This window comes from Pectinophora gossypiella, chromosome 17 (assembly GCF_024362695.1).
Source record: "Pectinophora gossypiella chromosome 17, ilPecGoss1.1, whole genome shotgun sequence".
Taxonomy (NCBI): Eukaryota; Metazoa; Arthropoda; class Insecta; order Lepidoptera; family Gelechiidae; genus Pectinophora; species Pectinophora gossypiella.
This window is the reverse complement of record NC_065420.1, coordinates 10,459,301-10,486,103: the sequence shown is the minus strand read 5'-3', so window position 1 is coordinate 10,486,103 and position 26,803 is coordinate 10,459,301. Positions and strand designations below refer to the sequence as shown.

The 26,803-nt window shown below is 38.6% G+C and overlaps 1 protein-coding gene across 1 annotated transcript in view; it reads right to left on the bottom strand.

The window, feature by feature from the left end:
- LOC126374632 (dynein axonemal heavy chain 10) overlaps window positions 1-24,695 on the bottom strand; it is a 60,306-nt gene extending 35,611 nt beyond the window's left edge. The window contains exons 1-44 of the mRNA XM_050021322.1: window positions 24,383-24,695; window positions 23,925-24,059; window positions 23,820-23,846; window positions 23,049-23,189; window positions 22,863-22,918; window positions 22,057-22,284; window positions 20,809-20,961; window positions 19,227-19,342; window positions 18,627-18,804; window positions 18,006-18,152; window positions 17,697-17,789; window positions 17,430-17,620; window positions 16,920-17,118; window positions 15,973-16,220; window positions 15,592-15,736; window positions 15,209-15,322; window positions 14,805-14,985; window positions 13,946-14,098; window positions 13,531-13,613; window positions 12,957-13,083; window positions 12,425-12,667; window positions 11,978-12,147; window positions 11,542-11,729; window positions 11,301-11,462; window positions 10,732-10,932; window positions 10,170-10,371; window positions 9,747-9,840; window positions 9,375-9,499; window positions 9,050-9,286; window positions 8,701-8,954; window positions 8,208-8,356; window positions 7,795-7,904; window positions 7,314-7,492; window positions 6,709-6,904; window positions 6,445-6,542; window positions 5,996-6,131; window positions 5,755-5,841; window positions 5,233-5,375; window positions 4,506-4,684; window positions 3,797-3,979; window positions 2,936-3,061; window positions 2,350-2,603; window positions 1,474-1,662; window positions 661-833 (exon numbers count right to left, since the gene is read on the bottom strand). Of these exons, the coding sequence (XP_049877279.1) occupies window positions 661-833; window positions 1,474-1,662; window positions 2,350-2,603; window positions 2,936-3,061; window positions 3,797-3,979; window positions 4,506-4,684; window positions 5,233-5,375; window positions 5,755-5,841; window positions 5,996-6,131; window positions 6,445-6,542; window positions 6,709-6,904; window positions 7,314-7,492; window positions 7,795-7,904; window positions 8,208-8,356; window positions 8,701-8,954; window positions 9,050-9,286; window positions 9,375-9,499; window positions 9,747-9,840; window positions 10,170-10,371; window positions 10,732-10,932; window positions 11,301-11,462; window positions 11,542-11,729; window positions 11,978-12,147; window positions 12,425-12,667; window positions 12,957-13,083; window positions 13,531-13,613; window positions 13,946-14,098; window positions 14,805-14,985; window positions 15,209-15,322; window positions 15,592-15,736; window positions 15,973-16,220; window positions 16,920-17,118; window positions 17,430-17,620; window positions 17,697-17,789; window positions 18,006-18,152; window positions 18,627-18,804; window positions 19,227-19,342; window positions 20,809-20,961; window positions 22,057-22,284; window positions 22,863-22,918; window positions 23,049-23,189; window positions 23,820-23,846; window positions 23,925-24,059; window positions 24,383-24,695 (7,106 nt within the window). The remainder of the gene's footprint in view (window positions 1-660; window positions 834-1,473; window positions 1,663-2,349; window positions 2,604-2,935; window positions 3,062-3,796; window positions 3,980-4,505; window positions 4,685-5,232; window positions 5,376-5,754; window positions 5,842-5,995; window positions 6,132-6,444; window positions 6,543-6,708; window positions 6,905-7,313; window positions 7,493-7,794; window positions 7,905-8,207; window positions 8,357-8,700; window positions 8,955-9,049; window positions 9,287-9,374; window positions 9,500-9,746; window positions 9,841-10,169; window positions 10,372-10,731; window positions 10,933-11,300; window positions 11,463-11,541; window positions 11,730-11,977; window positions 12,148-12,424; window positions 12,668-12,956; window positions 13,084-13,530; window positions 13,614-13,945; window positions 14,099-14,804; window positions 14,986-15,208; window positions 15,323-15,591; window positions 15,737-15,972; window positions 16,221-16,919; window positions 17,119-17,429; window positions 17,621-17,696; window positions 17,790-18,005; window positions 18,153-18,626; window positions 18,805-19,226; window positions 19,343-20,808; window positions 20,962-22,056; window positions 22,285-22,862; window positions 22,919-23,048; window positions 23,190-23,819; window positions 23,847-23,924; window positions 24,060-24,382) is intronic.
- Window positions 24,696-26,803: the final 2,108 nt, after the last annotated feature.

Below are 26,803 nucleotides of genomic sequence, written 5' to 3'. Positions count from 1 at the left end.
AATCAGGTGATTCAAGCCTGAAAGTCCTTACCAAACAAAGGACAGTCTCACAAAGTGATTTCGACAATGTCCCCATCGGGAATCGAACCCGGACCTCCAGATCGTGAGCCTAACGCTCTAACCACTAGACCACGGAGGCTGTTAATTACTTTAGATCGACAAGTCTAAGCACGGGTAAACGATAAAAAAATCATTAGAGATATAAATTAGATTATTAGTATTCAGTAATGTATTTGTAACAAGCTTCTGAATTGGGAGCGAATAAAAACACAGACCGCGTTCTATTGTCTTCCCAGGCATATTGTGAAAAGTGACATATTAATGTACTGTGTCCTGAGTCCTGCCTACCGGGTGAGAGCCTTCAGCGCTCCCCATTTGTCCGGCCAAGTAGTTAATGCCATCTGCGGCAAATCTACAATAAGTCACGTCAAAAAAAAAAAAAAAAAAATGAGTCCTGCCTAACATGATGGACCATGAGGATTGAACAACATCTGTCAGCACCTCATAGCACGCTATCGTCTCGTTGACTCTGCCGCGAGCGCTCTCTCTCGCTCTAGCAAATTATGGTTCTGAGTAACAGAAAAGGATAGAAGTATAGGGCAGTGCGATGCGTGTTGACAAATGTAGATTAACCCTTAAGAATATTGCAAGAAGAAGCACCTCAAGGCCCTCATTAACACCATGATTTCGCTTAGCTCCGGAGAATCCCGGCGCAGTTTCCCTGCCATACGCAGTACTGCAGTGAGGGCACGTAACCCCCAGTCATAATGAGACTGTTTCGACAGCTGCTCACGAGCTACTTTGTATAACACAGTCATCTTCTTTGCGAGAACCTGAAATGTACAATTGTGTATATATACAGTATGTAGTGGAGAGGCAAGATAGTAGGATAACGAGTTCTGTTAACAAAGTCCAAAAAATAACAGAAAAGTTAACATTATTAAGCATGAACAATTCTTCTTCTATCGTGTGGTTTGTGAGGTGGAGTACCAACCTCATCAACCCTGGTGTCAGGGTTACTATTGCCGGCGCCGGCCGCCAATGGTCCCTGACATGGCTCATGTAACGACTACTTACTTACATCAGTAAGTAGTAATCGGGACCAACGGCTTAACGCGCCTTACACGGATCATCTTACTTTGACAATCAGGTGATTAGCCTGCAATGTCCTAACCAAATTAGGGACCACAAAGTAATTTGCGATTCGAACCCCCTGCTGACCTCCGGATCGTGAGCACAACGCTCAACCACTGGACCACGGAGACAACAATGTTTAATTTCAGTGACAGATATAATTTTAATTGTAAATAGTTTACATAACGAGGTATAAGCTCACGACTATACCTCTATACCAGTTGGGATAGTCAGAGGTACATGTACGAAGCAAGCCGTTGTACTGCTGAACCACAGTGACTATAAAATAGTTTAATATTTGAAGAACTACAAATAAAATATGATTTTGTCCAACCATACCTTGGCTGTAAGGAAACCATCAGAGAAGAGTGAGATCTGACAGATCATCTCAAGATCTGGCAGAATGCAAACGACAGGTCGAAACAGTGCCTTCACAGATTCGGGTAACTCCGTACGCCCAGCGTACCCAGGGTTCATCGTGATGAAGATACCCACTTTACTGTCCATAGCTATTTCTTGACCCTCAAACTGGAATTACAATCACATTTCAATAATCCGAAAGATACATGTATATAAATATACATTAAACAAAATATATCTTAATTCGCGTCTTAAGAACATGACTTTCTGCATCGAACAGCATTTATGCGGTACGAGTAAGTGATTTTCCAGGCAAACAAAGATAGGGTATTCATTCCCAGCCATTACAAAGTCCAAAACTATAAATGAAATTAAGGAAACGCCCTTCCAGATAAACTATAAGAAGCATATCAGACAGAAGAAGGTTACACTTATCAAATCAAATATTATTCTTTATTGCACACACATACACTAAACATTTTCAAAACACACACAAGAAGGCAACAACACAATTTCAGCAGGCAATTTCTTCAAAGGGACCAGATACAGGAAGTACTGATTGTACATTTAGATGAGGGATAGTCTTATATCTAACTACCCGACTGCGGCCGCAAATGAAGCAAAATGGAGGGTGATGTGTTTGACCGCTTTGTACGTGTGTTCCCTCCTAACTTCTAAACAACTTATCAGAAATTCCAAACCCGTGGTAGTATGCCAATCTGTACTAAGAATTTGCTTACCACGGCAATCGATATTCGGAAGAATTTTAGAGAAATATTTTCCTGTTTTATACTTTTTAGAGCGCAATTTTTGCGTAGTCAGATTTTAGTTTTGAAAAATAAGTATGTAACTCACCGTAAACCGCTTGAGCTTCATCAGCAAAGCGCTTCTAATACACTGCAATTGCGAAGATATGACAGAGAGCACTGAAATATCGATGCGGTTGAACTCGTCGAAACACCCCCAAGCACCGCATTGACACAGACCAGCAAGTATCTGACCCACTGCTCGGAAGTCCATACCTTCGCCGCAGTTGGTCACCACACACAGTAGACCCAAAGCTTTGGCTAGATCTTTGGTAGTTTCGGTCTTACCGGTGCCTGCAGGGCCTATAAAGATAATCGCTATTATAATATAACTTAGCTTAGATTATGGTACCGATTCTGTCAGGCACGAACATATTTTTTATTTAGCTCTGCTCTATAATAGTACCGTCCTTTTCATACCATAGGCGCAAGAAAAAGACAGCCAGCCAGTTTTAAAAATGACAAACTATATAAAAATCTGTGGTTTCAAATTTTTAAAGCAACGTTGGTTTTCATACTTTGTTAGTAGCTTCTTAGAGTATTCTTCTGAACTTCCTTCTGCCAAACTAAAAACCTACTGTAAGTAAATATTCTCAAAGAAATTCTGCGAATTTATTTAACTTAATATAACTTACCCGCCGGCGCACCTCCCAGTTGCATGGTCAATGCTTGTGTTATGGTCAGATAAATGCGATCAGTCAGCGGAGTGATCACCAGCCGACCATTCAAACCCATGTACTCGTAACCGTATTCGAACATACCTTTAATGGGAAGACGAAGGTAAAAATATGAACACTCTAATGTAGCACCGATGACGACGCAAGTACCAAATGGAAATACAGTCTCATGCAATACGGGACTTACCAAGCGACGTTACCCAAAAAAAAAATTGAACGGCACCGTACAGAGTTGCCTTAACACTCACAACACAACTTCCACCGATTCTGATCGTAATAAAGAGAAGCAATATAGGTAGGTAGAAACATAATTCTATACCATATCTGATCCAAATGTCAAGCAACAATTATTCCCGATGACGACAATTATTCGATTCCCGATGGGGACACTATCGAAAATCCCTTTGTTTCGCCAGGAAATTGCAGGCTGTCGAAAAAGTAAGATGAACATACACATATACACGCTTCGGAAGGCACGTCAAGCCATTGGTCCCGGGCCCACATACCCCCACCAAACCGCACTGAAGCAGCGTGGTGGAGTATGTTCCAGACTCCCTTCAGTTGATTGGGGGGACCTGTGCCCAGCAGTGGGACGTATATGAGCTGTTTTTATTATGCAGATGACAATGAGCTTGTATTTCTACTTATAAGGTTGCCTGGCAGCAATTGCTGTTTAGCAATAAGGCCGCCTATTGTGCTTATGTTTTTATTCGTATGTTTATGTCCTTTGTTTTTGTCTTTGTCGTTGTGCAATAAATTATTATTGATTGATTGATTGGTTCTACTTATATTTACGCAATTACTACTATCATCTCTCACCAGTACACTGCTTGACCCACAGCCCATCATACTGCTTCAGCCAGTACATCCTTAATTGGCTCTCCCATTCGAACTCCTGCGCATCAGTTACGTTGTCCCTCACGAACCCTTCTATTATATCACGCGCGTGTACATCGATAGTCGTGATCGTGCGGAACTTAAGGCGGTCGTTGGAACTTAGATCTGGATGTGGTAAAAGAGGTTATAAGACTTGACATGTTGATGTGGAATCAGAGACTTGCCAGACTACATTCCCTAAAACAAATACAGATGGCGCTGTTCAGTGTTATCTTCTTTTAACCTTCTCATTTCATGGATAACAGACATTATGCATCTTTTATCTTTGTTTTTGGCTATACGTGATGACCCTTGTTATTACACCCAGACCAACACATCTTCCATTGTTATTTTATTATTCTGATCAAAATAAAGAGAAGCAATATAGGTAGCGACTTATTTTAAACATATCTGATCCAAATATCAAGCAACACATATTTTTATGTATGCCTCTGCCATTACATTACATTTTTGAATAATGTTGAAATGAGGAAATAGGTGATTATCACGTTCAATCTGAACAGCGCCATCTATATTTTTTTAGGGAACGTAGCCTGAAAAGTCCCTCGTTGTCACATATAATAAAAAGAAAATTAATTATAAAAGTCAAATATGTATTATGTCCTTCGGGTAGGTATAGAAATATAGTTACCCAGCCGCACTTTGACGACAAGTCCGTCGAGCTGTTCGTTCTGCTGCATCAGATGCTCCTTCATTGCTCGCTTGTTCCCAAACTTAATGCGTCGGAAGGTCTCCTCGGTTTCAGCCGTCCACCACACACCATTCGCTGCTAGGCATATCATGCCTTGATACTCCATTATCCAATCCGTTCTAGAACACGATGTTTTGACTGTAGGTATTTAAGCTACATTTATATTCAGCCGCTGTTCCTGTTCCCTTTCCTGGCGGGATTAAAAGGCCAGAATAAAGTAATTCAGCTAAACAAGCAATATTGCCACTTGTAAAAGACATTGGACACTTGCTTTTTAAATGAATTGCTTTGATATGGCCTGACCTGCTCATTTTACTTGTCAACGGCAGCAACTGTTTGCCCTAAGAACACCCCGGACAGTCCATACAAAAATCTCGTTTTTACAGTATGCCACCTTATGCGTAAATGCGAGCAGGACAAACAGTTTGCACGCGCTCCCTTACTCTTTCTTTTACACTATAGTGAGATCCAGCAGGGGACAATTGGTGCTGAGCGTAGTTTCCTTCGTCCGTTCTGCACGTAGTAGACATTATTCTGTACTGTAAGTTTAATTACCCGCTTCCACGGAAACCAGCAGGGCGGTGATCAGAGAAGAGTGCAGTAATCACATATCTTTCCACATCCATAGTAAGTATAAATGAATAATTTCAACTAAGTAAACAGGTACCTTGGAACTTTCCAGTTCTTCCCATAGTAAAATATTGCCTTTTTAGTGATGAATTTATTAGTCGATCGCATTTCGTTAAGTACCAAGTTCATCCAATCTTCCACCCGTCCTTCCGTGTACACTACGTAACGGAACTCCATAATCTGATGGGAAAATTACAATTCACTTATTCAATAGGTGATTATGCGTGCTGCATCGCTACTAAACCAGCTTGACCTCATCCGCCTGCCCCGTCTGTGGGCGGTGTCATGTGAGAATCGATTCTTTAATTCTTCACTGGTTAAGAAGTCAGTTTTATTCGATATGTCCCCGTTTTATTTTATGCATCCGATTATGTTGTGTATACTTAAATTTAATTAAAAACTGGATAAAATGGAGTCACATGGGTACAACTGACGTATGGTGGTGTAACCTGTGCGCTGCCTGTGCACGCGACGAAAACATTATAGGCATGTCAAATTATTCCTATTTTTATCTACCCACATTAAAATACTCAATATTCATTTCAAATCTTAAACTCACCTCGCCTTCAGCGGAGATCATTTTGGAGGCGACTGGGCGGTTGGTGTGGTCTACGTACAGTTCCAAGGCTCTGATATTGTCGAACATCTGCAAAATAATAAGAGAAATAAAGACCTTACGATTTAAAACTCTCCCGTTTTCCAAGGAGTTCAAAATGATGGTACGATGTCCTCATTTACACCAGTACCTAAATGTATAATATACTATTTATCATAATCTGAAATAAGCTAATCAACTATACCTTGATCATATGCTCCTGCACGCAGCTACATTCACTGCTGCCGAGTATGGACAGCAATTCATCGGTGGAAATGAAAAAGAACCGTGGGAAGATACGCCTCTTCGAGTCTAAGTAATCGTTCAACGACTTTTGACACCTGAAAACATTATTTTATTTATTACATCTTGGCATCATCGTAATATCCTACAAATATTCCTTTCCTTTCTATGTATGGACTCATCATCATCTCCCTTGCGTTATCTTGATCTTCACGCGGTCCGCTTACCTAACCTGTAGATTTGACAGTTCCGGTTTCCATGTAAGGACTGCTTAGACAAAATAAAACACTGATCTATCACATCTTAATAGGTACTTGTTTCTGTAAAGTGAGTATCTTTGTTTGTCTTAACTTTGATAATCTTGTGCGGGGTGTTTTAGTTGAGTACTCGTTAGTAAAAGATTCAACTTACTTTTGTAAGCCCAATCCTAAATTGATGAACTCTTCCAACCTGCCTGGCATTGTACAACAGTCGACCACGTTGAGACGTTTAGCGGTGTCCAGCATGATCTGATAAAAACGCGTGTATTGGAGAGGAAGTAGAAAACATTTAGCAAGAACTCCTGACGCTCCAGTGAACACACAGCTTCAAAGATGGACGAGCTTACTTAGCACACAACTCCGTTTTTCTGATTAACTTGTAATTTTTAAGTACAGATTTTATATCGTTATTTACCTTTCTAAAAGACCTGTCAATGTCATCGAACTTCTGAGCTTCTTCGGGCAATTGGGTTCGAATATCGCCGCCTACAAAGATACCCTCCAGGTAGAGCCACTTGCGTTGAGTTGCGAACCATTCGTCGATGACCTCTGATATCAGCGACAACCGTCTCTCCCAAGTGTGCACAACGGAGAGGAAGGGTCCGATGAATCTGGTCGTGGAAATAAAATGTTATATTATCTTATAGACTATTTCCAGACACAATAATTAAAGAATTCTAGGTATTATATAAATTTAAATAACCTTACGATCGTACAATCATACTAATCAAATACATCTTTTACTAAATTTGCTGTTGCAGTTTTATGTGTAAGTATACACAAAGATTATGAATTCCCCGCAAAAAGAAATAACAGGCAGAGAAAACTCGATTGTCAAAATAATGGACTAATTCTGAAGAAGAAACTAAAAGAAGAAAAAAGAAAGAGGAAGAGGCTATTCATGTTATTCCAAGTATATAGGCTATTCATGTTATACAATATATAGGAGAAATACAAAGGAAGATTGAAAAGGTTGTTCATAATATCGCAAAATTGATACAAATTGAATAATATACTAACTGCGAAGCGGCCATGCTCTGAAGCGACATGGCGTCGTCGTCCAGTTTGACCGATATCTCGTCGCAAGGATTGAGGGTGTACCCTCGGTCTTCTCCGCGGTTGAAGTGTCGTGCCACCGTGAACTGAATCGCCGCCCATGACTCCTGGACTTCCTTCACTCCGCGCTCTATTGCCAATTCCTATTCAACACAAGTACACTATGAACGATTTGCTCTGGTAATAACCAGTTACTTATCGTCCAAAGATTTAAATTCCTGTACAAATACTGTAAATATTCTTGATTGCGCAGAACATAAGAGACCTTGTTTACCGATATACTCATAGGAGTAAAGTATCTTGTACTTAATGTAGATATGTTTTCAAACCTCAGTTCCCTGAAATCTTCGTATTCTATTTCCAGCATAACTTAGTAAATGTAAACTTCCTAATTCTAGTAAATAGGTTAAGGCAGTTAATGTAAAAGTTTAGCATTTTCTCTTACTTTGATAGCATGGTTCACTATTTGTTCAGCAACTTCTTGATATTTGTGCAACTCCATTGAAAACATGTTATCCAACGTGAAGCGATCAGGAGACATGTCGAACGTTTGACCTAGATATGGAAAAATAGTCGTTAAATAGTCATTTCATTTTTATATTATTATATTTTTTTATACTTTAAATTAAATTTTCCGAAAGGAAAGTTAGCTGAAAAAGATGTCTTTTACAGATAAGCTTACTTTTTGTCATACGTTTAAATTGTTTTGTTGTACTTATCTCACGTTGTGCGTATGACAGCAGGAAAATATAAATAAAGAAAAAAGAAAGATAAAGAAAGAGGCATACAAGGAAAATTTTACTGCTTTGACAGTTAGCCTATGCACAACGCAGTAACGCAAAAGGTATAATATCGAACCGGTTTTTTTCATGAGTTCCTTCCAGTGACGCTCGCGCATCGCCTCGTTCTTGAGCGACACCATGAGCGGCACCACATTCTTGAACTGCTTTAACTTCAAGTCCAGCATCAATCCAGTCGGCGTTGTGCGGATGGCCTTTGGAAGCTTCCTGGAATGGTGAAAGATTTAATCATTTTCAACACTTACCGAATTTTAATTTCGTAGAAAAATCTCATGTATTTTTTTCATAGGGGTTTCACATTTTCTCGAGCTTTCCTGTATTTTTCCACTGTTTCTTTCCACTAAAGCCTAACTTGAGCAATTATAATTCAATTCTGCTTTCAAGCATGCTGAGTAATGCGCTTACCAACGAACAAGCTCTAATTTTATTTTATAGAGTAGATCCATTTTAATCAAAGTACCAAAGGATATAACATGACAACACGACGAAGAAGAGAAAGATGGCTATCAAACCCATAAATCTATTTAAGTTACACAAAAGAGTAAACCAACCTGTACTCCTTAAAGAACGTTTCGATGCCATCGACCAGCGCTTGTGGGTTTAGATTAACCCAAAGCGTCCGCGCCCATATCTCCCGGGCATATTTCTGTGCTTTATATATCTTGTAAATCTGTTCCATTGCTTGGAAGTCACTCTTTGCACGGTTGAAATTTGAGAAGTCAGCTAGTGGATTGTCAAATAGCTGTTCGGCAGCTTGGAGCATCTTCTTCCTGGCTTCAAGCTCGTCAAAGTATTTAGTATATTCCTTTTTGAAAGAGACAGGTTTTATGGTAAATACTTCATATTTTACTTTCTTATTATATCTATTTATACTACTGGTAAACTATTCAACGTTATTACCTCCATAAGCAGCAGTCCTCTGTCCATATCATCGCCGACAGTCGCAGGACCTTCGAGGTCGAACTTTTCAATAAACTCGTCCAGTTCTCTTAGGAAGTTGGATATTTCTATTACGTTTAATTTTGAGAACTTATCCTTGGTCGCCTCCAGGGTCTTTGCTCGGAACATGCAAGTTTGGAACAGTCCCGACCACGATGCTTCTAGGCTTTTGGCGAACTCCATATCTTCATCAGACACCTATAAATACCAAAGGATTTTCATTACGATCCTATGCTGGGAAATGGTTTCGATAGCATATTGTCATGATAAAATTTGACTACCGTACCTCAATGCCATGCTGCCTTAACATCAGAAAGATCTCCAGCATGCCGCGATACTTGACTTCCGCGGTAATAGTCATCGACTGCACCTGCGCTATCGTTGCCATCACCAACTTGAAGTCTTCCAACCCTTTTATGTTCATATTCACTATCGCACGTAGATTCTGTAATGTATTTAGTATTGGACTAAGCCATGAGTCATATCTATCAGAGGCCTATGGTGGCTCAATAATAACCATGACCCCTAGGGTTGATAGGGTTAGTCATTGATCTAACAACCATCACACTACAGAAAAAACAGTGGTTAAAACACAGCTGTGATAGTTGACAAAGGCAATGCTTGCAAAAGTCGTCAAATAGCAAAGTTTATAAGTAACTTACCTCAATTTGGTTCTTCAAGTCGTACATACTCATTCTTGTTTTTGTACATATGCACCTTCCAAGTGTCATTTTCCATTCCAACGCATGTTCCTGCGTTAAATTACAAGTTGTATTAAGTGTTAATAAAGTACAAAAATCCTCTTTGCACAATTTACAGTTATGCAACCTAAAAAGGAAGAAAGGAAACCTTGAGGAAGGCCTAGGCGTACATACCGCGTTCAGACCCAGGATATTTTAAAGGAAGGCCAGGTCAAGAGAACTACTCTAAACCAGCGAACATGTATGAAGTCTTTGATGAGAGTGAGTAAGGCGAAGGTTGTGTGTCAAGATCGTAGTAAGTGGTATTCCGTGGTCTATGCCTACTCCAAGAGAAAACAGGCGAGATCTTATGTATGTATGTAGTAATATTGTTATGCAACCTGTATTTGCTTGATGATATGCCGCAGGTTGACACGAATGGCGCCGAGGTCAACGAACTTGTAGTGTTCCTCCAAATCAGCAATGATGTCTTCAAAAAAGAACAACTTTTCATCGTATTTGTGGATCTGGTCGTTCTTCTGTATGTATTTCTCGCAGGATAAATGCTTGTCGAACGCCCACATGTGCTGGTATTTGTGCCATCTAATAAAAGGTAACAATATCTTAATGTGTTAAATAGTAAAAAAAAGTCCAAAATAAAACAGCATACTCTAACAAGGAATGGGGAAGAAGAAATTGATCACAACAAATACAGAACCACGGGAGATAAAAACGTCACATTGAAGCAATTCATCCAAAAAACAACATTTCTATTTGAAATTGGTTGGCATTTAAGCCCCCAGTTGCCTTCTTAGGGTGGTATTAATAAACGAATCTTAGCTGAGATTGCCCTCAAGATCATGCTCAAGTCTCTGTTTTTATATGAGAACTATCACATTGACATTGATCTTGAGGGCAGTCTCGAAGCTGAGATTAGTTTATTAATACCACCCTTAGACTTACTTCTGCACATAAGTATGTATGTCTTGCGTGAGGCGATAGATAGTGTCCTGAATGAGGATAGTGATATCGTTGATAGAAATAACGCGCAGAATATCCTCGAAGAAGGAAAACACGTAAAACTCGTTGCCGGTCGCTTCAGCGATACGCTGTGGTGGACACGAGAGACAGGTGTCCTTCATCCAGCGGGGGAAGGCTGACAACCTGCAAATACCAACCAACTTTTAGGACTTTTTTCGGAATTGTTAAATAATAATAAAACAGACTACACATGTAAAATGACTGACTGCCTGACTGAAGGTTTAAAAAACGTCACATTAAGCTAATTGCTACAACAGCGCATAGCCAGCGCCTGCCTAACTTTGGATTCGTTGTCAAACCAAACTCGAGCGTATACTTATAAATACAAGAATCGACCAGATTATAGTAGTTACCCTTCTCATTTATAAGCCCAGTAATTAATGCAGTTTGAATGTTAAACTTTTTTCTTTTGAATGTGTAACTTTAGCTTTCAGAAAAGTCAAGAATATCAATCGACTTTAACAAAGTTTATGAGAGCTAAAATGATCCACCTGTTCAAAAAATGCTTGATGTTGTATCCGACTATGTTACAAACTTCATTGGCAGTTGGACGCATGGTGATGTCTGGTGGAACAAGAACGGCATCTACTTGAAATATGGGGTTCTTCCCTGATAACATCTCTTGGAACTCTTCTAGGTTTTCGTAAGTGAATCTGAAAATAAGTTAGTAGTAAGACCAGTACACTTGTTGTAAAAAAATTCAAAACATTATTAAAAGTCTACTCCACTAACATGATAAGCGATTTGAATATCTTCTTCTCCCAAAATGTGTAGTAGGCTGTCATGACCGGCGAATGGCCGGTGCTCACTCCAAGAATCAAATACTCCAGCTTCATGAGGATGGGTCCGATGCGGTCATACAGACGAGACAGCATCGCTACTCGCTGTAGTCGCTCATACTCCAACTCTACGAAGTACGTCTGAAGACGGAAAAAATATCGTAAGAAATGAGCTTAGCAACCAAACACCACACCGAACTGGTTAATCGAAATAGGCATGAGAGCAGACGTGAGTGTATATAAAACTATTTGTACTCTCAAATCGTTTAAAAAAAAAAAAACAAAATAAGCAAAAAGTGGATATAATACAGCAACGGCAATCTTGTGCTCCTAGCCGTTTGCTATTTTTAAAAACATGCTCTGAGATTCTATCTTCCAAAATCTCGCACCTTGCAAGGATGCAGCCATGTGTCATCAGGTAATCCAGTATCAGGGTCTTCGTAGTCCGTAGGTTTCATGACGGGAAACAGATCGAAGATCTCGATTTGGTCGACCATAAAACTTATCTCCCGTTCCACCATCTTCAACTGCTGGTAGACTGAGTTGAGGGAATTGTGGCCTAGAATAAAAGAATCTTAATTTATCACATACTAATCGTGAAAGTATGTACATATTATGTGTAAGTAAGTTTGTACTTAAAAGCTGTAATGGCATCAAATCATCAACCCATGATTTTATTCCCCTAAATTCAAGATCTGATCACGATTGAAGAACTTTTACTAGGCTAGTGAAGTTTTAAAAAAACAGAGAAAGCACAATAAGCACAGATCACAATATATGCAGATTCAAAGTCACCAAGATACTCGTATCGACTTTACTTCACACATTGTACTTACATTTAGTAATGTCAGTGATATAATCTCGAATACCAAGTGCAGTCCAGGTGATACGTGTTAGGCCAGGAAGTATGTGTTTCTCCATATCCAAAAGATGTTTCTTCATGAGATGCGTCTCCGACGGACTTAGAGACGACGCACTGTCATTGTACTTGCCAATAACCACCTCTAGCGCTTCCAGTTCGTAGTATAACCGATCCTTTTGCATAGCAACATCGCGAATATTTGCTGGTATGTCAAAACCTAAAAAAAACCGTTTATTCACAGATTTTACTATCCTGCTTTTTGAAAACGGTTCATGAAAACTAAACGCACATTTCGAGCTGTTTTAGTACATGGTATGGTCACGATGACTGTCTCATATTTCGTTAAAATAATATGACCAGAATGACAGTTGTTAGATATCTCTATATACTATCTCTCTGTTCTTCTCTAATCTAATTATTAATTTCAGGGGTAAAATTTTCCAAAGTTCTATGACAACTATAGATTCTAACAATTACCCCTGGAGAAATATCAATGTATTTAATACCTAGTTGTTCCAATACTTCAGCCTCCATCATGACCTGAAATATTTCCTTGTCGAAGTTGGTCTGGAACATTATTTCATACTCTTGTATCAGTTTGTGCACAGTCAGGTCTCGCCAGGTGACATCAGTCTAAAAAAATACCAGGATGATGAGCAACTGATTACATAACATCACATAAGCTCACGACTATGTCCCAATGGAGGGGGTTCATCCATCACAAGATGAACAAAGTACCCCTCAGCGGGCTTTATTTTAGTCCAACGTGATAGGTGTAGAGCCGTATCGCTGTCATTTAATGGTCGAGCCAACTGTGTCAGTGAAAACTGTTCGATACCAACAGCTACTGAACGCATTTTGTTTTTTCTTTATGCCCAGTTTAGTCGAGTAGATTAATAAAGCAACTAAAGGTCTCCCTTTGGTGAGTCAGAGACTGGGAGTTTGTATTAAAACACGCCGGAGCGCAACGAAGTTCTACATAAACGCTTAGATACTAAGTCGAATTACAAAATAATCCCGGCTGGGAACGCCCTTGCTTTGCATCAGTATATATCAATCAAGCTTTGAAGTAACACTTACCAGTCCCTCTTTAGCGAGTAAGGACACGGAGCTCGGAGACCTCACATTTTCGTAGTGCTGTCCAGGTATTCTCATCAGCATTACTGCAAGAAACTCGATTACTCACTATCACACGAACAAGACAAGATTTTTCTATCGTTTTTTTTTTTCGGTTAACCTATGGCTTATGATTGCCGTTTCATCGCTGTATAGCCAAAAATCTCTAAGATTTTCTGTTGTACATTTCAAAGTCTGTCCTAATCTCCGGTAAAACAAATTCTACCCTGTATAATGTACATGTAGAAACAATCAAAGCCATGATTAGTGAGGTCAATCATCCTTTGTCCCTACATGAAATAAGATATCCACGACAAGATGGCATTAACTACCGGAAGTATTATCATTGTTACAAGTAAAGACAGTACAACCAACATACGAGCTTTATCCCGCTTCCGTTTCTCAGCGATCTCGCGGTTGACAATGTCAGCTGGTCGCAATGACGTCGTAGAAGCAGCTTTCTTCTTGGCCACATGAGCTTTCCCTGCAGCAGTCAGCTGCATGCCGCCACCACGAGCCGCAGGCGGGGGCTCTGTTACAAATAACATTGCTATCATCAAATGTGACTTTTTTTTACTTTTAAGGTATCAAAGGTGATTGCTGAATACATACTTAGTTATTCAGTCAGTGATACATTCATCGCATGTCCGGTACCGGGTTCCAACCGGCGCTCGTTTGAGAAGCAAGCCGCTGTACCACAGTACCAGAGTAACTTCTGAATAAGTGCTTGTTTTAATGATTATCATCAGGAAATTAAAGCGAAGTTTGACTTTTTCATTACAATTTTACACGGTGAATTTTTGAATTTTCGTTATGTAACGGTGATAGGTAATATTTTTTTACGATAAGGTGACAAGAATTGCTCTTTAGAATATTTTTTTGCCGCTCGAATCGAATGGTCTATGATACCTTTATATTTGCATTCGAAAAATCATTAAATATTAAACACGATTATGTATATTAGAGACATTTTCACAAATTCACTCAAATATGACCAGAAAAAAAAACATTAATAATTGACTGAAACTCACCCTCCTCCTGAGGTTCCTCGTCAGCTTTGTAAGAAAATTAATTACAATTACTACTAAAGTGAAAATACATACTAAAGTCTTACTTATTTTATTAAGATTAGTGTCACAACCCTTATTGGTGATTTGCTCTACAAATTCGAATCATAAATCCGTTCTGTTGACAAAATCACTATAAACCTTTATAATATTTACATCATTTCTACTAACCATGTCCTTTCATGAATACAACGTGAAGAATATTCTTCTTCATCATGTTATCCACGAATTTGGATGCATGAGCCAACCACTCCGAATACTTTTGTTCTTCATATTCTTTGATCGTTTTAGAAAACGCCTTGTACTGTAGAAACGCTTCTTTCTTCTGTTCGCAGTTGTTCAATTCTGGTACCTTTAAAATAATAATAATGGGTGGTTATTTAGCCTGCTGTGTCCTACTGCTGGGTCAAGACTGTCTCCAATTTTTCCACGACTCCTGCGCTTCTTGCGCGAAGAAGCACGAATCACGCTATTTCCATCTTGGTCTGCCTGCATCGGACCATTGGTGCAATACGCAAAAAGAAATATAATATTAATTAAACACGTGCTCTTTATGCAATAGTTTCCGAACTTACCTTCTGGAACCTCATGATGGGTTGCTTCATTTTGTTGAAGAGCATCCTCGTCCAGTAGATGGCGCCAGCTACCGGCGGGTGGTTCCGTAGCAAAGGAGGGTTTTTGCGGAATCGCTACAACCATAATGACTATTAGAAATTAGAAACCACAGTTGCCGTAAATCTTACGAACCTCATTCCCAGAACAGTATCGTCTCTCTGTATGTAGCGAGGAGACATTCATTCGAACTAGATTAACACTTTCAAGGACACAAAATCTACAGGCGGAGTCCCGATTCCAAATGTTATACCTTATATTATGTATTAAGAAGAGTCAATATATGACCTATGGTCTGTGTCCCTAAAGTAGGCACCTATGTACAACCTATATTATGTCAACTAACAGTAAACTTGTCTTCGATAGCAGTGATCTCCTTGATGAACTGCCTCATGATTAAGTCGAACTTGGTTGAGAGCTCCTTGCGGATGGCTGGACGAGAGTCGAACTCCAGAAACTTGAGCAGCACTAGTAAAGCTTCCTCTGAAGACCTGAAATCATAATCGTTGTTAGCTTTGGCAGTCTAAAATTAGTGAAGGTGGGTTTCAATAAAGTGGAGCTGAGTAGAGACGTAAGAATCGATCAATTACTTACAGCGATAAAGCGATAGAGAAGACGCTCTACCGCTCTCTCACTCGCGGTTAATTTCGACTTCTCCGATCGTCTCCGCTCCGCTCCACTTCATTGGAAATTCACCCTAAGACGATGACTTTGTGCTTGTACTTACCTCAAATTTCCAAAGCTATTATTAATATAATTCTTAGCTTCCTCTTCGAGATAGCGTACTTCGTTCCAGAAATCATTCATAAGCACGTCCCAATTTTCCTTATTGCCGTAAACAAAGACACTGAAGTCCACAGTTCGGATCGGATAGACGAGATTGGTGACCCGTTTGCGAACATCGTCAATTTGTGTCGGGTCACTTATAATGGACTTGAGTTCCATGCCAAATATGCGTTCGAAGTCTATCATCACCTGAAGGAAAATAAATATACAGGGTGTTAGTGACATCGTAACGAATACTGAGGGGGATGAATCAGACCATGATTCTGAGTTGATATCAAGTGGAATTTCCGGTCAGAAAATTCACGAATTCATTATTTTCAGTTTCATACTTTTGCGACGGAAAATTCCTCTTGGCACCAATTCAGAATCACGGTCTGAATCATCCCTCAATTTTTTCGTTACGATGTCTCTAAGACCCTGTAAGTATATTATATATAATTTTGGAGAACTAGAACCGGCCCAAATCAGAAATGGTTTCTGTAAGTAAACTTACCACAGAGAAACATTTTTCATTATTTAGCGCTTTATTCGTTACCGCTGAATAATCATGTCATAAACTTAAATTTAAATATTATAAAACAGTACAAACCACCTCTTTCTTCTATTCCGTGCTACAAAGGGCGACTACCAGACTTTAAAAATACTCTTTATTTTTTTTTTATTGTGCGTCCTTCAATAATAAATATTTCTATCTATCCAAAAAAAAATAGTTTCTTATTGAAGTTATTACCGTCAGTCTGGTAGCGCTGTCCACAAAACAACAGATCGCGTCGTGATGCGGTGACAAGGCCGAAAATATCAAGAAAATAAAGGACTCGAAAACAAGATTTTTCTCCAAGGCATTGCTGAGTTAAGCCCATTCTGATGATCCGTTAAAGAATAGCTTACCCAGACGACATTTCCCAAGTCCTTAGCAACGTTGCCGATATAATCAGTCCGCGTGAAGAGCAGGGGCTGGTCGAACTCCCAGCGGGCTCCCTTGCCGCTGATCTCTATCTGTCTCCTCGTCTGCCGATACAGCGAGTGCCACATTTCCATGATCTTTTGACCAGCACGAGCAAGGGACAAGACTTCTTCGTTTGGTTTACTGTGAATAAAGGTCGTTGAATTTCATTTTTTGGAGGAGTACTTACAAGAAAACCAATTATTCACAAACATGGAAATTATATCAAACACGTCTACTTAAATAAAAGCAATACAGAATACAGGTGGCTTGAAAACTTGAAAACTGGGTCACTTATTAGCCCAAAACGCTGGACGCACCAAGGCACCAAGTCATGAACGATGACCGAATTCTCTAAGTTGACATTTAAGACATGCCCGATACCGACCGAATAACCGACTCTAAAATATCCACATATTTTAGAGTCGGTTATTCGGTCGGTAATCAAAACTTACTCAAACAGCTTGTGCACATTGAGAACCTTCTCAAGCTTATCGCAAAGTGCCCATGATATCCGGGACAGTAAAGGCACCATGGTTTCATCCGTGCGGTAGCCCTTAGACAACACCCATACCATGTAGATGCTCTCCACTAATTCTGGGAGCACTTCTATTACTTGCTGAAGAGGTGAGTCGTCTTCTATCACCTAAGGAGTTACAGTCACATGTGTTTATTTAATATTATGACAATAAACATTTTATGTTTACTGTGAGTAAACTTACCACAAAGAAACGAGTCAAAGTTGAGAGGAACTTCAAATTATCGCCAGCCAAGTTATATTGCTCTATCAATATCTCTTTGTAGTGTTGGAATCCCTGGAAAAATATTAGTGATGTAACCTAGCATTAGTGCTAACTCATTGAACTTTAATGTGCTTATTTATAAACTGACAAATAATCCAGTCATCATCCTGTACTCGCCTCATATCTATTTCAAAGTGGGTGAAATATAATAGCAAAATAATACGCATTACCATCTATATTTGTATCAGAAGGTTCGGAGTTTAAAAGTTGATGTTAATGAAATCATACCTCAAAATAAGTGGACTCAGCATTCGCCAGTAAGTTAAGGATCTGCACCACACTCGGCTGTTTTAGCTGCTCCACCAACAAAGATAGCTCCGCATCTCTCTCGCGCCAGTACTTGTACTCAGCCAACGGACCTTTGCCTTCACGGGTCTGAAAAATTTTGCTCCATTGAAAAACAATAGAGATAGTATATAGACTTTTAATTATTGGGGTAAAGAGGGTCCTTATATGCTTATTATATGTAGAGTACTGGCCGATTATGCTACTCACCGTTGAACAACAGGTGCTTCACTACAATATAATTGCGAACTTCATACATATAATGCGGAAATATTGGATTTCTTTTCACCATCTTAGTAGTCACTGTGGTCCTGTGTGGCTTGCGTCTCAAAAGGGCAGCTCCAGTTCGAATCCCGGTACCGGACTTACACCAATGAGTTATTAATTCGCTCGACTATTATAAACAGTGATACGGCTCACCACCATCACGTTGGTCTAACAGAAAGCTGGGTGAGGCGTGGGTATTCAGTTCATCTTGCTATGGATGTACCTCTGACTAATATCCCTAAATAGCTAATGAGCTTATGTTGTCTAAATAATTAGGAACACTTTTCCCAGTCTTACCTTCCCCAAGCAAGCCGTGATGGTGCCATCAATGTGCGCCTGCCACATCATGACAGTCTCTTCCAGCTGCGGCATGATCTCCGGAGGCATATTCTCAGGCTCGTTGTCTCCGAGCTCCGCCAACCAGGGTATGTCTGGCATCGGCAGCTGGAGGTCACCTTCGATATGTTCAATAGTCCTGGGGAGTTAAAAAGGCCACTTACAAGAAATACAGTTAAAATAAATATTGCAATTTTACATTTGCGCATATAAAAGCAAGTGAGTAATGCCAAATAGCATTACTTATTAGTTTTCTAGATGAATTGCTTTGGTAAATAACGTTTACAGATAAATTTTTGATCAATGCCTTTGTAACGTAATTTCAGTGGCGCATTTTCACGTTTTTCCAAAGTGTTGGCTAGATAGAAGGACGTATCGTTTTGTGGTAAAAATATATTTGCGCCATCGAAAGGCACCTTGAAAAAAATAGCGATTCCTACTGAAACACGTATTTTAAGTGCTTCAATAGAAACTTACGAAGTCTCGACGCGAATAAATGTAAAGGGTCCTTTCCATTCGTCACATTAATTTGTGTATTTAGGCAAAAGCAATAAAACGAACCAATCAACCATTCCTACGAGGCTTCTGATGTCGTTGGTGACTTCATCCGCCGTCGACTTCTGCTGGTCGTTGGCTAGCGGAGCATCTTCTAGAGCATCCTCGATGAATGAACTTGCCTTCAATGAAAAATATTATTTTTTTATTCGAAACAGCAGGATCTTATGGTTACTCTAGCGCGCGGCGCGAAGTTATGGCGGGTTTCAACCAACAAACCATTCTAAGTTTATCTACGTAGATAAAATTCGCTGCGTCTATTCGTCCGAACTCGCGGTATTTATCGCGCCGTGAGCAATAGGACAACCCGTGCAGACCATGAAGTCTCGCGTTTGTCTTATTTTAAAAAAGGAAATGACTTAAGTGACTATGAACTTTTTGTATTCATTTGGACTATTTATTACCTTCTCGCGTAGCACATTTTTTACATCCATTTCGAACACTCGAGAGCCAGCTCGCATACATTTGATTCTGTAAATAAATAAAATGTAGATAGAATATGTTTTACAAGAAAGCTCTTTATTAAATCGATTTTAGAATCAAAGAGAAGGAAATTAATCATTACCTTCTTTCCGCGTTTTCTCCTCTAGCAATGTTAGACATCCTGCGGTAGTCTGACGGCCGTAAATAATTTACCTGAAATAATCTTCAGTTTCAATATCAAGATATAAGTAGGTATCTAAAAGAATTATAGTTTTTTCCAATCTTTGAGGTTTTTTTCCATTTCTTATTACTTTTACCCGAAATTCTGCCTAAAGCTTTCTTGTGTTTCCTAACGCGCGCAACATGGTAAAATTTTATTAAAAATTAAATTAAATTTAATAATTTTTATTACGGGTAACTTGGACCCAGGATGTTAGTAACAATGATTTCTTACTCACTAATATTAGTATTACATAGATACACACACACAATAAAATTGAAATAAATATAAGACATTGATATACTGCTCCTGTGCAAGTGACTCATGGAGCAATGAGTCATGTACGGACAGTCCAGCCTACTTACAACGGTCGGCTACTTATTACGATCCCTTTATCGATTCTGACGATATAATTATGTCGTGTCGTCGATTGGTGCTAATATGTGAATGCAAATAAGTCATGTCGTTCTGTCAAAATACGAACAAAATCACGTGGCACGCATATTAAATTAGGGAAAAAAACGAACTTATCGATTTCGACAAAATTTCTTTAATCGATCGATAATTTAATACGTTGCGCTTGTTAGCCCTGTTGGATGAGGTCTGCAGAAGGGTGCGGTAACCCGGCCGTCAAATAGCATTGGTTTATGGCACCAACCGATCTGCGGCAAGCATTAGATACAGAAAGGATATTAAACATCCTAATGTCTAAAAAGATAGATACCTACGCTACTGAACGAACGCTGTTGGAACGAGTGCGCGGCAGCTCCAACAGAATCCTGGCGGATTTAAATGCGAATATCCTCCACCTTATTTTGTAAATTGACTTAAGTAGTAAGTTTTTGTTACTAACTCTATGGATCTTATGTTATCCGAATAAATAATTTTTGATTTGATTTTAGCTACTAGACAATTTTCCAAACACAGATGGTGCTATAGACTAACCTGGGAGGCAGTCTCGTCCATGGAATGATGCTGCTGGTCTCCGCCGGAGTAGGACATCTGTCTGGCTATCATCGACGTGGATGTGTACCGCGGCTCGTCGCTGCACATCGCTGCTATTTCGCGGAACTGCCTTTTGAACAGTGGAATGTACGCCTGCAAGACGAGTACATGAGAAAATCACTTGAGATTCTGTTACATAGCGCACACTTGTTGGCAGACGTGTATAGTATATACATCCAATTGAAATTCTCGCAGCAATTTTTAAGTCTCTTGTAATAGGGGGCGATACTATTGTCATCACCCAGGCACAAATCCTGGAAACCATGTGATATCAATTATCCATGATCCAAACATGAATTCAAACTATCCAAACTTATAAAGTCAGATTCAGTGGTTTAGAGCCCGAGCCGAAATTTGAACCATGTAAATCACGAGTTCTCCTTCGTCCGCGTGAGCTATCACGGATTCACGGACTTCATCACGGACATTTTGTTATCTTGCATACTATTTACCTACTGGTAATCGTTCAGCCAAGCGGTTGGTCTTTGAACGTATCAAAACTCAAAAATCTTGCTTGCATTTTCCTGCAGCTTAAAGTGGATTGATGATACTGTTTGAGCTGTCAAATACGAGCGAATAGAAATCTGGGGGGTTAAAATGGCCACATCGAAGCAATTCATATAAGAAAGCAATTTTTGACATTTGTTCGCATTGCACACTTACTTTTATATGCGCAAATGTCAAATTGCAATATTGCTTTCTTAGATGAATTGCTTCGATGTGGCCATTTTAACCCCCTGTATGCGTTATTAAATGCTACCATATTAACTCACCACACCATGTACCGTACCACACCACTATATTATCATACCGTATAATTGGGTAGTTTCCTAGTTCCAAGATAAATTATGAAATTCTGATTACTAAATTCTGAAAACAAAGTTGGCTAAAAACGTTTTATTTTTTTCTATTTAACTTATTTATGAATTTTCACGAAGAAAAATGGTAATAATAAGTGTGACATTTTGTCACGTCTTTCTATGACGTCATAGGTTGCTTTTTCATACAAATTTCATAGTAATTTCGTGTTTTGACGTATAGTACCTCCCCATTTGTCCGGCCAAGTAGTTAATGCCATCCGCGGCAAATCTACAATAAGTCACGTCAAAAAAAAATACGTAATATATAGTAAAAAGTAACTGATTCGACTAGTTGGAAACTCCCCTATTACTCTAAAGAAAAACTGACCTCCTTCAGCTGGATCCCCAGTGACATCAGCAGCTTGCCAGTGAGCGACCCAGTGAGAACAAACTCTGCCATCCTAGCCTTCATCTCCTCCCGCGGGAACAACGGGATCTCCTCTTGCGTCTGCCTCACGAAGTACAGGTACCGACGATCCCGCTTTATCATTTCAGGAGTGCACGCCCCAAATATTGGCACCAACTTCGGGTACTGAATTATGCGAGGGATTGATCTCTGTTGGGGAAGGTCGAACCATTCATGTATGAATTATACGACGAAAAGTTACCAAGTTAAAGATACTACCTACTCATGATACTTTCATCTTCCTAGCGTTATCCGGTTTTTTTTTCAAGAGCCTCAAGATTTGACAGGTCCGGTTTTTTATAGAAACGACAGCCTGTCTGATCTTCCAACTCGCTAAGGGGAATCTAACGCAATACAGTTTAGGTCACGTATCTCCGAAACGCAAATCTGGGGAATGTGGGTTTTCTCACGATGTCTTATTCACCGTTAAGCACAAGCTCCAATGTGTGATGGTTATCATGTGATAGATAGATAGATAAATAAAATACTTTATTGAGCACAATGGACACAAAATACAGAGATAAGGACAACCATTTATGATCCAAACATGAATTCAAAAATCATTTGTTCCGATGCGTGCTGGGATTTGAATCTGTGTCCTCATAGCGAGAACAAGCCTTGTTCCACCTGGGCTACCAGTAACAAAAAGCATAATTCGGAAAAATGTAACTGTTACGTTTATAAACGCCTTAAAAACAAGACCTCTATAATAGTAATAAAATTCTTACAATAACAGTGTAGTATTCAATAGTCCCATCTACTTCCGGATCAAGATCCTCTGGCGCTGAAATAATAAACAAATATATTTATCATTTCATTTATGTCAAGAATTCCAAACGCTACATATCGGTTTGACAGTGGTGTTCAAAGAACAACCCCCGCACAGATTCCGCGCAGCTACTAGCAACACTTACGTGGTGGAAAGGAGTACATTTCATCCACAATGGGAGGTTGTTCGTCGCTTCCACGGAGGTCAATAGATGTCTTCTCCTTGCCTTCATCGTCACCCACGTCCGTCACCGCCGCCGCTACAGTCTCTATGTCTTCTGGAGGTACTACAATGAAGATTGTAAGTATTTGCCTGTATATTAGCGTTTATTTCATTCTATGAAACATAACATAAGCTCCCATAGCATTATCCCAATCGGGTAGAAGATAAATTATGAAATTCTGATTACTAAATAAAGACAAACCGAAAGGTGATAAAATTTTTTCTTTTTTCTATTAAAGTATTATGTAAGTAAGTTATTTATGAATTATAGTGCGACATTTTAACAAGTTTTTCTATGAAGTCACAAGTTGCTTTTTGTTTGTTTGTTTGTATACTCTTTATTGCTTTAGAATACAAAGAAAATTTACATATAATTTATCGTTAGATAAAGCGTAGGCGAGCTTATCCCTAATTGGGATTTCTTCCAGCTAACCTTGGACAGCCTGAAAGAAACTCAGTGCTCTGCTTTTTCATGCAAATTTATCTATAGCAATTTCTTGTTGTGACGTTTAGGAAAAAGTAGGTAAGTAACTGATTAGACTAGTTGGAAACTACCCTATTGAGATAGTCAGAGGTACATCTATCGCCGTCACCTTATCGAACTTTCTGTTAGACTAACAGGTGAATCATAAAAAATAAATTGCTTAACAAAAAAAAACGAAAGCTTTCGATTTCTTTAATGAGAACTATTTACCTTCTTCTACTACAGGTTCAAGGGCAGCTGTAACAAAAATAAAATAATACATTAGCCCATAATGAAGATAAAAAAAATCCTGCCAAAAAAGTATATCCCTTGTACCTTTGCCCTTTTTTCCTTTCTTTCCTTTTTCTTTCGGATCTGGCGGGGGAGCTTCTGCGGCTTCTTTCCCCTTCTTTCCTTTACCTTTCTTTTTAGGTGGGGGTGGTGGCGGAGGCGGTGGTGGGGGTATGATTCCTGATAAATAAATTATGAATTCATGAAGTTTGTATGATAATAATAGTAATTGTAGTTTCATAATAATTATGTCAGTCTGTTTTCTCTTTTAACAATAAATAAAATTAATAAATAAGTACCCAATAATAGTAAAAATATATATTAAGTAAGAATAATAATAAATAATTTATTTCTTTTTTCCTTTTCTTACTTCCAATATTTTTAATTTTGTGTCTCTATCTCTCTCGTCGCATCGTTAGGAAATAATATTCCTACTGAGCAACAATTCCATTGTCTTCAGTAGCGCAGTTTATTAAATTAAAAAATAACAGACTACAACTTACTCCACTCCGTGAACTCCTTATCCTCATGTATGAGCTTGTCGACGATGATTTTCGTGACGAAGAACGTTCTCTTATGCAACGATAGTTCGTTGGGCTTCAGTGGCACCGTGATGAACTTTGCGAATCTTAATTTGTTGTCTCCTTCTTCCATCATGTTGTAGAAGAGATCAACGTCATCCATGCCTATGAAGGTCAGGATACGATCCCGGAACCATTGGGATCGAGGATCGCTGTAGATGTCTACGTAGGCCTCGGAATCAGTGTCAACTGACAGGACTTCCGATGCCGAGGAGGATATTACCGACGCTGACATTTTCACTGTAGAAAAGTTTTTTTTTTTACTCAGGATAAAGATACATTTTCTCTATTTTCTGTATTTTATTTATTTAAGATAGGTAATGTCGAATTTGTTTTCGAATTCATGTTTGGATCATAAATAATTATCACGTGCTCAGCGGTGAAGGAAAACATCGTGAGAAAACCCACATTCCATTCATTCATTCACGCATCATTATTCATTTATTTATTTTCATATTTTTTCATTTTAATAATAATAGTAACTAAATCAATTATAAATTATTTATTTTTAATTATAATTTTTTAGTTATTATTAGTCTTATTCGTTTTTTTTTGGGATAATGCTAGGGGGATGTGTGTGATATTGGCAAAAGACTTGTCCCCTATTACAGGAGACTTAAATAGCTGCCGAGGAGAGGGTGTACGAGCGTAATATGTTATAAATAGTTCACCGAAACATAGAGACCATCACATGGGCGATGGGCTGTACACAGCTGTTCGCAGTCATCAGTATTATCAGTTCATTATATCATAGAAAGTGGCTGATTTTTTAAGAGCTGAAAAGGTCCGACCTTGATATAAGGCGCGAAGTTCTTAAGGCTAAACCGTCTACAGGCATTGCCTATAACTAGATCAACGATGTCCTAACGTGTAGCCAATGTGCTGTATCAGGGCACACTTGAGAGCAGCCCAGCAAAGCTCCCAAACCTAACAAAGGAGTTACCATGAAAAGCAGTAGTCGCTGTAGCCGAAATCGGCTAGGAGTATATATATATATATATATATGTATATACGTATACTGCAATATCTGCTGCTCTGTCTATCGTGATAAGTTTCTCAAATCTGTTATTTTTTAATAAACGTCAAAATGAAAAATTACTACGTACTTACTTACTACCTTATTTACTAACTTATTTATGAATTTTAATGAAGAAAAATCGTAGAGAAAAGTAATAATAAGTCGGACAATTTATCACGTTTTTCTATGATGTCACAGTGTGCTTTTTCATACAAATTCCATAGTAATTTCGTGTTTTGATGTTTAGTAAAAAGTAACTGATTTGACTAGTTGGAAACTAGCTTATTTGTATGAAAACATACACCATTATTCCTTTTTCTATGCTGTGGTGCTGCGGCTTATGCTGATTGAGACCCTCCTTCTCTTCTTTCTTTTTTTTCTTTCTTTCTTTCTTTGACGGCATTAGAGAATCGTGATAAAATATCGAATTTACTGTTGCCTTTTTCCTTAATTATAGTTAGGAAATAAATTAAATAGAAACAAGAAAATGTTTTTTTTTTTATAACTTTTACACTTGTAGTAATTTAGTATTAATGATACTACCCAATACAAGTACACCCACTTCTCGCCAGCTACATTTAAATCCCAATGTAAAAAAAAAAAAATGTGTGTGTGTGTGTGTGTGTGTGTGTAATAGGGGGCGAACCTATTGCTATTAACCAGGCACAAATCCTGGAAACCCTGTGATATAAATTATTTATGAACCAAACATGAAACACTTAAAGAAATAAAGTAATTATTAATCGGAGCGGATATCCATCTATCTATGATTCAGCAGGATTCAGCATATATTATAAATTTATTTCGTAAAAAACTTACCTATCTGAGATTTTGTTCAACTTATAAACCATACATAATATTTTATTGTGAACTAAACTAAATTACCGACATCCCATATTTTAATAAAATATTCGATATTTTATCCCAACAAGTTCAATAACACGTCACAATTGACGTTTCCTAGATATAAATAAACAAAACAATTGAACAACAATTTTCGTTGTCATAACAACGGTTGTCATGTAAATAGTTTCCGATTTCGCGCCAACTGCTTTTTTAATATTTGAAAGTAGAGAGGATTACGTCTATGACAAGTCAATGAGTACCTAGTATGAGATCTTAAACGATGTGATAAATACGACCTCTTTGGTAGGTACTTACTTATATCGCGTTTGACCCATAGAGCAACACGGACCTCCGCCGCCGTTTCTACGGATATTGTGTATTTTTTTTTATATAGCTTAGAAACTAAACACTATTCTTTTGAATCATCATCGGTAAATAGGAAATAACTAAGGTGAAGATCAATAAAAAAATAAAATAAA